Here is a 12,126-nt window from a genome sequence, read left to right on the forward strand (position 1 = left end):
ATCATGAGCACCCAACAGAGAGCTGTACTTTCACGCAAACAGAGTGCCCTAACTGTGACTGGCCGCACGCAGCGTACTCGCGGACATGTGAAATTTTCAAAAAGGAAAAGGAAATCATCCAGATTAAAGTAATAGAAAACATAACATTCTCTGAAGCCCGGAAGAAGGTGTCACTCTTCTCCGGAAAAACGTACGCTGACGCAGCACGCCGGGGGGCCGGGCGGCGTCTAGTGACGGTGGGCACGCAATACAGCTTTGCTGATGCGTGCACATCTCTGCCCCCCACCAAGCAGCCACAGGCTGCACCAACCTTTCACGTCCCGGAGGTCGAACTTCATCAGACCCCAGGGACCACACAGACAACTGAGACACCTGTCTCTTCTGACAAACCTCCCTTAGTTTCTGCGGGTCCACCGGAGGCAATGGAAGTGACACCAAGATCCTCAGCGTCTAAAATGCTGACGGAATCCTCCCAAGTGAGGCGGGGCTCCATAGATCGCCTCAGAGGGAAAAGACACCCGCCAGTTAAGCCTCCTAATAAAGGCAGCGAAGTGTGAATAAGTCACGCTCTTTTCCTCATTCATAAAAATGGCTGCCGAAAATATTATCCAATGGAATTGCCGAGGCTTACTTAAGAACTTAGACGACATCTATGAAATATTTGCACAACACCAACCAAACATACTTAGCTTACAGGAAACACACCTAAAACCTAGACACACTAGCCTTTTGAAAAGAATTGTGGTATACCAAAAGGACAGAAAGGGCACTTCCCATTCATCTGGTGGTGTCGCTATCGTGGTGCAGAAAGCCGTTCCGTCTCAAAGCCTCACTCTGTTTACTGACTTAGAAGCAGTGGCAATACGAACCCTAATTTTTGGACGAGTAACAACCGTGTGTTCACTATACATCCCTCCAGACTACCAACTCTCTACTAAAGAATTTGAAACGCTCATCGACCAGCTTCCGCATCCATTTCTGTTGGTCGGAGATTTTAACGCGCACCACCTTTTATGGGAATGTAGAAGAACGGATTCTCGAGGCTTCCTAATTGAAAACTTTCTGTTGTCCTCCGGCTCCTGTATATTTAATAAAAAAGAGCCAACATACTTTACCGCAGCGCACAACTCATACACAGCAACAGATCTTGCTATCGGATCTCCTTCACTCTTGGCAACCACTGAATGGGCTGTAATTCATAACCTCTATGGAAGTGATCATTTTCCTGTTTGTCTAAAATACAAAGGAAATACGAGTACAATGACTGCGAATGTAACCAGGTTTCGAGAACAGGGTGCGAACTGGACGAAATTCTGAAAACTCTCAAAACTATCGCGCTCATCAGTTGAAACCCTAGGCATCGATGAATCTGAAGCGTTGGTCACACTGCACACTATACAGGCCGCAGAGCAATCCACCCCACATACATCTAACAATACACGGAACAAAAGACGACCTTGATGGAACTCTGAGTGCAAAAATGCTCGTGACAATCAAAACAAAGCATGGTCGAAATTTTGTAGGTATCCTACAGTCGAAAACTTGGTGAATTTTAAGCGTGCAAAAGCAAACGGTAGACGTGTCCGACGAGAGTCTAAACGACAGAGCTGGCAATCCTTCCTATCATCCGTGAACTCTTACACTGACACACATAAGGTGTATAACAGAGTAAGAGCACTCCAAGGGCACAGCGCTCATTCGATGCCCCTTGTTAGTACTGCTGGTGATACACTTGAACACCAGGCAGATGCTTTAGGCCAACACTTCGAGTATATTTTCAGCTCAGCACATTATACAGACTCTTTTAGGCGATACAAACTTGCCGAGGAACGTAAACCTATTCGTGATGACAGGCCATCGGCGGGAGGGTACAATGCCCCCTTTATTATAGGTGAACTGAAGGCAGCACTGGCAATGTGCGGCAGCTCAGCAGCAGGCTCGGACAGGATTACTTTTGGCATGCTGAAACACCTACACGAAGAAACGCTTGACGTAAGCCTCATTCTTTTCAACAGTGTATGGTCCTCTGGGCGTCTGCCCATGACCTGGAAAAAGGCAGTTATCATACCCATCCTTAAACAAGGAAAAGAAGCCACACTTTCTTTTAGTTACAGGCCTATAGCGCTGACCAGCTGTTTGGGCAAGGTGTTCGAAAAAATGGTGAATCGCCGCCTTATGTATTACCTTGAATACAATGGCCTCTTTGATCGTCATCAAGCTGGATTCAGGTCTGGCCGGTCGACAACTGACCAACTGGTAGCATTTGAATCCTATGTCAGGGATGCCTTCATTCATAAACAGCACTGCCTATCTGTATTTTTCGACTTAGAGAAAGCTTACGACACGACATGGCGTTATGGCATTCTCCGTGACCTGCGATCTTTTGGAGTGTCAGGAAACATGCTGAATACTATTGAAAGCTACCTTTCTGACCGTACATTTGTGGTTCGTGTTGGTAATGCCTTATCGAAGTGGTTTACGCAAGAAAATGGCGTCCCCCAGGGTGGTGTTCTTAGCTGCACACTATTCATCGTAAAAATGAACTCCAAAAGCACCATATTGCCTAGAACAATCTCCTACTCTGTATATGTGGATGACATTCAGATCAGCTTCAAATCATGCAACCTAGCCACATGTAAACGTCAGATTCAGTTGGCAGTAAACAAGCTGTCAAGCTGGGCAGACAAAAATGGGTTTAAGTTTAACTGTGACAAGACTGTTTGCGTACTCTTCTCAAAACTACGTGGCATAAGGCCACACCCCAATATTTCAATTAACAGACAAACCATAACTACCAAAAAAGAACACAAATTTTTAGGTGTTGTGGTTGATGAAAAGCTCAGCTTTGTTGCACATATCAAACAGCTACGACTTAATTGCTTGAAAGCCTTAAACCTGCTCAAGATTCTCTCACATCAGTCATGGGGCACAAACCGTGACTGTCTACTGAACCTTCTCAACAGTGTAGTGCTATCACGTATCGATTACGGCTCGGTGGTTTACGAGTCAGCTTCAAGATCTGCATTGAAGATGCTTGACCCAGTGCACCATCTTGGGCTTCGGCTGGCCAGCGGTGCTTTCCGGACCAGCCCAACAGCCAGCCTGTATGTTGAGACAGACCGGTGGTCACTAGAACGGCGACGTCAGTTTACAAGTGTCACGTATGCCACCAAGGTGCTTTTCCATATCGACCACCCAGCTCGTGCGCTATTGCAGGATACATCGAACGCCCTCCACCTGTTTTTGAGGTGACCATCAGCTACGCCACCGTATCCCCTCAGAGTGGCCTCACACCTTGGAAATATGCACATACCGGTCTCCAGTCTTCAACTAACCTCTCACAAGGACACTGTTGTGCCATGGGAAATGCAGGCTATCGATTGTGACTTGTCATTCCTAGAGGTAGGAAAAAATGGCCACTCAGTCGCGATCGATCAACACTTCAAGTACCTGCAGGCCAAATACAGGTGTGCTGAATATTATACTGATGCCTCCAAGTCCTCCGCAGTCGCATGTGCGGCACACGGTCCCGCTTTCTCTGAATCTAGAACAATGAACGAACATACCAGTATATTTACTGCAGAATGCTATGGCATACTTTTAGCTGTAACGCACATTTTAAAAGAGAAAGAGCCAGCCTCAATCATATACACAGATTCTCTCAGTGCTGTGACTGCGCTGTCCACCACTAAGATACTCAAAAACCCAGTTACTAATACACTTCGAAAATGCATCATGTCAGCCCGCCAATCTAAGCTCAAAATCACGTTATGCTGGATTCCGGGACACTGCAACATTGCTGGCAATGAGATAGCGGACAAACTTGCGAAGTCAGCAGCACTCCGCCCATCAGTTGACGTAAACACCATCCCGTATGAGGACCTGAGGCCACTCATCATATCCCGAATGCGTAGACATTGGCAAGAAGAATGGAACGCAGCAAACGCAAACAAACTGCACTTAGTAAAGCCAAGAATAGGAAGATATCTGACTGGAAAACGTAACAGACACCAAGAGGTTGCACTGTGCAGATCAGGATCGGTCATACACATGCAACACATTCGCACCTTTTAAAGAACTCTCCCGCACCACATTGTGCAAAATGTGGTGATGAGCTGTCTGTCGTTCACGTTTAATTACCTGTCCGTACCTCGAACCAGAAAGACTGTGTCACTTTTCAAAGCTGTGCAAATGTGACATTCCGCCTCATCCACAATTTTTTTTTGTGAGACGATCCCTTGTTTCCCCCAAAAGTAGTCTTAAAGTTTTTAGCTAGTGTAGGCTTCCTACATTCCATAACATATTCTCTCTAATCTCAGCCTCCTCTCAATCCTGAGGGAACCGCTGAGACTTTTTTTTTATCAAATGTCATGCAGCACGCACTCCTTGTCTTGACAAGGACCGTTGACGACACGGCATGACTTTGTAAAACCCATAAGCGTAGCCCGTTTTAAACCCATCACACATAGTCACTACACCTAAGTTTAAGTTCTATACACTACTCTTTTACTCTTGCCACCCTGAGTAGACTTTTTATAATCAAATCGACCAAAAACCGTGTGTTTGGCGCTCTTTGGCCTGAGTTGCCCTTGCGCCACTAAAATCTACTATCATCATCATCATCATGTCACGGATTTATTCAGAATTCAAAATTACTTTTCGACGCGTTTCTTTCCTTTTCTCTGGTGGGGATGGTGATCGAGCCCCGGGCGTTGTACACATGACCTCCAAGGAGTGCGGCGATTTGGAAGGTATCAGTAATTGATTGAACAGCCGTTTTTTTTTCGCTCATGGGCGCTTTTTTTTTCACGTTTTATATCGACAAACACGTTGGTTAGGTCGTTGCACTTCAAATTATTTATTTGCTCGTCGATTTGCCTTCTTTTTTTTTCCTAAGGGTACTGGGACCGCGTTTCAACTGCACCGCAGGGCGGTCAAATTGTTTTTGATCACGGCGAAATTCGGGGTGCGCCTAATATGCGCGGAATTAAAAAAAAACAAATTTTCCTTGACTGAACTAGGAGTGCACTTAGTTTACGAGTGCCCCGATTATGCGAGTAAATACGGTATATTTACCTTGTCACTGGCTGACACATTCGTTCGATGGTTGCCCGAGATCGCAAAGTCTTCCAGAAATCAAACTGTCGAGCACTATTCAAAATACCTCAATTGTGCGTGCCATGACTCCTCGTTCCTCATCAAGAACAATACAAATGCGCCACGCTTCCGGGCCTATCCGTGGCATGGTAGCTAGCCCTTGCTACATGTGCTGTACGAAACTGCTCGACACTGTGTTAAAATGTTTCCGCCTGTGCGCTTAATAAAGGCGACAGTCTTTCTTGGGGACCTTCAACGCAAAAACTTTGGTCTGCCTGTCTGCTGTCTGTCTGTCTGTATGTTTGTATGTTTGTCCACCGTTACCGGGAACCGAGCACTCGAAACAGCACCAGCCGATACCTCGAACGGCCGACCCCATCTGCAGCGCCCACCAATGTTGCTCAAGAATCAGCGTTCATACATGCGCGTTTGTCAATTAAAAAGCAATAATTGCGCATATCAGAGGGACCATACCAACACATATATATTCTTCATGTTCGTCTTTTACTAGAAAAGGCATACATAAGTAATTTTAAGGACAGTAGCGCTTATCACGCTGCACTGACCATGCAGCGCTTGCACTGAACGGGGAGTGTTTTCAACGCTTTGCTAAGACGAGACGGTGATGGCGCCTACCCGTCGCCTAGCGTTCTACACCTTATCACCTTGGCCACACGCTTTGGTTTCAAAAAAAAAAAAAAACTGCCAGATGGGGCTCATGCCTCACGTGTGACGTGACTTGATGTGCTCGTTCGCCTCCGCTGTACGCTCGAGGCACTCTAACGCAGCGCCTCCGGAATACCATTCACCAATTTTCTGGCGCAGAACATCAAATAAATGTTTTGTTCACTTTCTCAACATGCAAGACTCGTCTTTCGACATATGGAGATTGTATGCAGATACGGGGCATTTTTTTCATTGAAAATTGCAAAATCTGCGCTTAATAAATTATTTTGGTCTAGTTTATATTTCGGTTTGGTTATCCTTTCTGTGTTATTCAGTATTTGAGCGTAAGATTGGATACGAAGCTACAGTGACGGCTGCCGGCCACTCAGGTAGAATGTGAGAGATAAAGCGGGAGAGAGTGGTAGATGTTTGTGGTAAAACACCGTTTGTGGTGGTGTACGATGCAAGTAAACGCTAGAGTTTACAGCGTTATAGGATATTGGCAGTCTCGGCCATGGTAGCTATAGGCTCGACACTGTGTTTGTTGTTGCTGTTGTTGGTCGGAAGTAATATGCCTGAACAGCACACAGGGCCGTGAAGCAGGTATGCTCGCTGCGGGATAATTCGGCAATATTACAGCCTGACGTCGATTAGGACCACTTCACCGGCGTATTGTCACCGTGATGAACGTAAAAATATTAGCAACAGCTTAATACACTAACAATTACTGAAGCTAAAACAAGTGTACGTTTGAATGCAATGTGTTTGTGCACTTTTGAAACAGAATATTCTACAATATTATCATTTAAGTAGAGTCAGTGAGGTTAGACAACGTACAGATGATGAAGAAAAAAATCAATATAATAGATTCGTAAATCATGAGACACTCATTTTCTAGTCGTTCTATATGTCTTGCTAGGCTGGTGGTCCCGTAAAATGCTGTGTGAATAGACAAAGAAAAAAACTCTGATATAGCCCGTTTGTTGAGGTGCAGCAATTATACGTCATACACAATCGAGTTCAACTTTTTTTTTTCATCTTTCACTGTGAAGAAGCGTACAACCACAACATGTTGCACTTGTAGTTAGAACATAACGGTGACCAACAGCTTTCATTTCAACTGGTGAAGGTCCCCGTTCGCGGCCAGTTAAGCTGTAAATGGGACCCGCCACTAACTGGAACCACTTGCAACTAAGGCCAATTGTTCCCATTGATTCCCAGCTGAAACCAGTTGAGATGTAACTGGGACCAGTTACTAACTGGAACCACTTACAACTGGGACCAACTGTTCCCAGTTTCATTTCATTTCATTTCATTTATTTATACTGTTAGCCCAGAAGTGGGCCGTTACAGGGTGGAAGTACAAACAATTATTCGCGAAAAAGAAGTACCGTACAGGTCTCGAGATAAATTCTCGGTATTATTGTGAGCAGCAACTCGAAGTTATACATAACAAAAAATGGAACACACATGCAATGCAATACATACGCGTAGAACAGCACATGACGCATTTGAGGCGGCACTTTTGCACCGCGCTAAAAATTTGAAAGACAACTACTGCAGTCTCATGCAACCAACAAAAAGTACAGACGCACATTACTGCTATTCAGGAAATAAACGTTTGAGATTCTGTTCAAATGATGTAAGGGAGGAACAACCAATTATAGACTCTGGCAGCATATTTCAATCTTCAATAGCACGTGGAAAATAACTAAACTTAAAGCAATCGTTACGTGGGACTAGGGGTGGTATGTACATATTATGGCGATGTCTGGAGTGTTCTTGTGTGTTGACCTGGAAGTAATCTGAATAGTTTAGTTTAAAATGATTATGAATTAACTGGTAGAGGAATTTCAGACGCTCAACCCTCGTCCTAAGTTCAGGACTATCCAGTCCAGCTTTTTTACAAAGTTCAGTAGGTGAATGATGTCGGCGATATTTATTAAAAATAAATCTCGCACCAAGTCGCTGTATTTTTGCTATTTTATTGCAGTTTGTCTTTGTGTAAGGGTCCCAGACAATTTTAGAATATTCGATAATAGGTCTGACAAGGGTTTTGTAAGCAAGACACTTTATATCAGATGGGGCGGTATAAAGGTTACGTCTAAGGCTATACAGTGCCTTGGTAGCCCTGGAGCATACATTATCAATATGAGTGTTCCACCGGAGGTCGGGCGTGAACCATAACCCAAGATATTTATAGTTTTGTACACGCTTAAGGAAAGCATTGCCAATCTGGTAGTTGTAATCTAGAGGTGCTTTCTTTCTAGTTATAGTCATAAAGACTGTTTTTTCTGTGTTCAAACTCATTTGCCATTCTTCGCACCAATCCTTTATTATTTGAAGATTGTTGTTTAGATTAACTTGGTCATGTTCAGTCTCGATTCTGCTATAAACAACACAGTCATCGGCAAACAACCTTATCGGGACCGTAACCCGGTTCGGTAGGTCATTTATATATAACAAAAATAAAAGGGGACCCAGCACGCTCCCCTGGGGAACTCCGGAATTAACTGCAACTGCTCTAGACTGTTTATTTTTTATTTGAACAAACTGCTGACGGCAGCTGAGATAGGATGAAAACCATTTTGTCAAGTGATTATTTTGAAACGTTTTGTCAATTTTAAACAGGAGCTTTGAGTGCGACACTTTATCAAGTGCCTTTGCGAAATGCAAATATACCACATCAGTTTGACCACGCAAATTGATTGTTTTTGAAAGATAATTAACAAATTCGATTAACTGTGTAGTTGTAGATAAGCCTCGGCGGAAGCCATGCTGCTTCGAAAATAATAGATTGTGCGTATCAAGATAGGACATCAGGTGTTTGTTAACAATGTGCTCGAGTATCTTTGAGCATGTACTGATAAGCGAAATAGGACGGTAGTTGCGCTCGTCCCGTGGGGAGCCACTTTTGTGAACAGGGGTAATTTTAGCCCGCTTCCACGCTAGTGGGAAAGAGCCACTGCGCAGGGACGACTGAAATATTTTTGTAAGGAAGCGAGCCGCCCATTCAGCGTATCTGTACAGAAATTCTTTTGGTATACCATCAGGGCCGGGGGTTTTTCTTGTATTTATATTAAGTAAAAGATTTAGGACACCCTCTTCGCTAATTACCACATCATCGATCGGCCGCTGCAATGATGACGTAGAAAACTCGGGCAAAATGCCATTATCATGAGTAAACACAGAAGCAAAAAAAGAATTGAAATCATCAACACGTTGTTGAGTAATTTCAGGTGGCCTCGGGGAGCTTGCTGGGGGAGTTATAAAGCGCCAAAACCTTGAGGGGGCTTCCTTCAAGTATTTCGTCAATGTCACATTGAAAAACCGATTCCTGGACTGCTTGATCAGACGTTTCAGTTCTTGTCTCATTGAAGAAATGCAAGCTGTTGCTTCAGGGGTACAATTTTTTGCACAAGATTTTTGTTTCCGTTTTAGTTTTCTTTTTGTGTGAATGATTTCTCTGGTAATCCAGGGATTGGTTTTACAAATGCGTTTTCTAATCCTGGGTACATAGCTGTCTATGCACTTCCCTACAACAATTGAAAAGAAATGCCATAGCCTATCAGTGCTGCAGTCAGTGTTGTAAAGGACCTGAAATTCATCAAAGGACCTTTCAAGATAGTCCAAAATAGACACATCATCAGCCGCCATAAAATTCAATACAGTGCTTAGTGTGGGTTTGCCCAAGGTGTCTGGGGACAATGCTAGGTGCGTTACTACCATTCTGTGGTCGGACAGGCCTTCTACAACTTCACAATGGCTGAGTAACGGCAACATCTTTGGGGACACAAAAACCAAATCAAGGATAGATGACCTTGTAGTCCCTATCCGAGTAAATTCAGTGACACTTTGCGTTAGCCCGTAGCAGAATGCCAACTCCAGTAGTTGCTCAGCACTTGCGACCTGTTCCGATCCAGGAGACTGGGATAGCCAATTAATATCCGGAAGATTGAAGTCCCCTAATAATAATACGTTATCTTGGAGGCTAAAATTAGAATCCATAAAATTTCTTAGCTTTGCGATTATATCCAGAGAGGAATTCGGCGCTCTATAAATCCCTCCAATATACACAGTTCGCTCGCTGAACCCACACCTAATCCACAACATTTCTATGTCACAATTGTCATCCAACACTGAAAACCTAATGTTGTCTTTAATAAGAAACGCAACACCACCACCTCTTCCTTGCCGGTCTTTTCTAACAATTATGTAACCTGTGGGTGTTACTTCGAAATCTGCTACATCCGTATGTAACCAAGTCTCTGTTACGACCATTATATCCGGTTCATGCTCCAGGATTGCGGCTTCAACTGCATCAGCTTTATTCAGCAAACTTCTGGCGTTTACATTAATAACCTTAGCAGATGCTGTTGGTCTCGATTTGCGTCAGTCAGAGCTGGTGAGACCTGGGCTAGCATACCTGAATCGCTTGTTGGTAGCCTCATTCCAGTCATAGAGAACGTTGTTTACTTTCAGTTTATCGATGATTAGTTTAACCTTGGCTCCCTTTGCTCTTTCATCCGCTGATGAAATCCATAGTTGTTTTCTGATTTCAACTACTCGTTTAGAGTAACCTTCGCTGATACTGAATTGTGTCCCCTTGAGCTTGCGGCAGTTTTTCAGTATTTTGGTTTTGTTCCTGAAGTCTCCTACTTTCAAGATGACCGGACGGATTCTTTCAGGTATTTTCTTTCCTAGACGGTGAATTCTCTCAATGGATCTACACTTTGAGCCAAGTAACTTGTCAAAGATATCGTCATTCACCTTACTTAAGAGTACTGCCTCATCCTCAGATTCTTCTTCTTCCACTCCGCGTACAATAAGGTTGTTGCGTCTAGAACGATTATCTAAGTCATCGATCCGCCTGGCAAGAGCCGTCAATTCACTGTCATGGCGACCAACACTTGATTCTATCATAGTAAGCCGGTTCTGTGTTTCACCCAACCCTTCAAGTTGTTTTTCAATAGTCTGGAGCCTAACATGCATGTCGGAAATGCTGGCATCCGTAGATGTCTGCTTGGCCTGAATTTCATTAACTTTTGCTAGTAGTTTACTCTGGTTACTTAATATTTCCTCCAGCATTTTTTCAACCTTGGGCCCAGGATTTTCCTCTACGTCACCGGACAACTTCAGTAACAGGCTTACAACTGAAACACAGTCATTTAAGCAACCAAGAACAGTGTGTGGACTCGGCAGCACAATCAGGCAGGTACAGTTACTACGAAAACCATACTTTCGATCACCAACCTGCACAAGTAGAGGCACGTAAGGCGACATCGTCACGGCGGTGCTGCCGTGTCCACTGAAGGTCGAGTCCATGGCCCTTGCTTTTATATGCTCCGGGTAGCTTGCTATCGGGGAGGCGGAGGACGTCATCGTGCTCCACGGGGGTGCGCAGTCGACGAAGTCCACGTGGCACAGCATCGTTGACACCACTGGCGATGATCTAGTTGCGCAGTAGTTGAGTTCCTTCGAGCGCTGGTGCGCATTCTTTATCGGGGTCCATTGGTAGTGTTGTCCAGCGATAACATGGGCCGCTGCTTCGTCCGCGAAGAACCACGCCAAAACCTGCACAAGTAGAGGCACGTAAGGCGACATCGTCACGGCGGTGCTGCCGTGTCCACTGAAGGTCGAGTCCATGGCCCTTGCTTTTATATGCTCCGGGTAGCTTGCTATCGGGGAGGCGGAGGACGTCATCGTGCTCCACGGGGGTGCGCAGTCGACGAAGTCCACGTGGCACAGCATCGTTGACACCACTGGCGATGATCTAGTTGCGCAGTAGTTGAGTTCCTTCGAGGGCTGGTGCGCATTCTTTATCGGGGTCCATTGGTAGTGTTGTCCAGCGATAACATGGGCCGCTGCTTCGTCCGCGAAGAACCACGCCAAAACCTGCACAAGTAGAGGCACGTAAGGCGACATCGTCACGGCGGTGCTGCCGTGTCCACTTGGTTCCCAGTTGGTTCCCAGCTGAAACTAGTTGCCATGCAACTGGGACCAGTTGATCCCAATTAATGCCCGTTGATACCATTTGGATTCCCAGTCACACATTTTCATCTGGGGTCGGATTGTCGAGTAGGAGCGCGTTCCAGAAAAAAAACATTATCATCGGGCACCGAACACTGTAAGTATGCACGCTTAATTCTGTGTTGATTTTTAATGATGGTCATATAGGCTGTGTGAGTATGCTGGACTATTTTGGTAATTCGCCAGGGCACTTCACAGCGCAGGGCCTACCCAGCCTTGAACTGCGTCGACGGTACGGTGCTTTCATGGCTGCATAGAAGGCGACAAATGAGGCTCGCCACGCAAGAAGTTTCAACACACAAAAAAGTAATTTTGGCGGTGAGCATCCGTTAG

The 12,126-nt window shown here is 44.9% G+C and overlaps 1 protein-coding gene across 1 annotated transcript; it reads right to left on the reverse strand.

Annotated features, from left to right (window-relative positions):
* Positions 1-10,155: 10,155 nt before the first annotated feature.
* On the reverse strand, positions 10,156-11,688 carry LOC142803168 (uncharacterized). The gene has a single exon (XM_075888266.1). The coding sequence runs from the start codon at positions 11,686-11,688 to the stop codon at positions 10,156-10,158; it is 1,533 nt and encodes a 510-aa protein (XP_075744381.1).
* Between the last annotated feature and the right edge of the window lie 438 nt (positions 11,689-12,126).

Source organism: Rhipicephalus microplus, chromosome 3 (genome assembly GCF_043290135.1).
Source record: "Rhipicephalus microplus isolate Deutch F79 chromosome 3, USDA_Rmic, whole genome shotgun sequence".
NCBI lineage: Eukaryota > Metazoa > Arthropoda > Arachnida > Ixodida > Ixodidae > Rhipicephalus > Rhipicephalus microplus.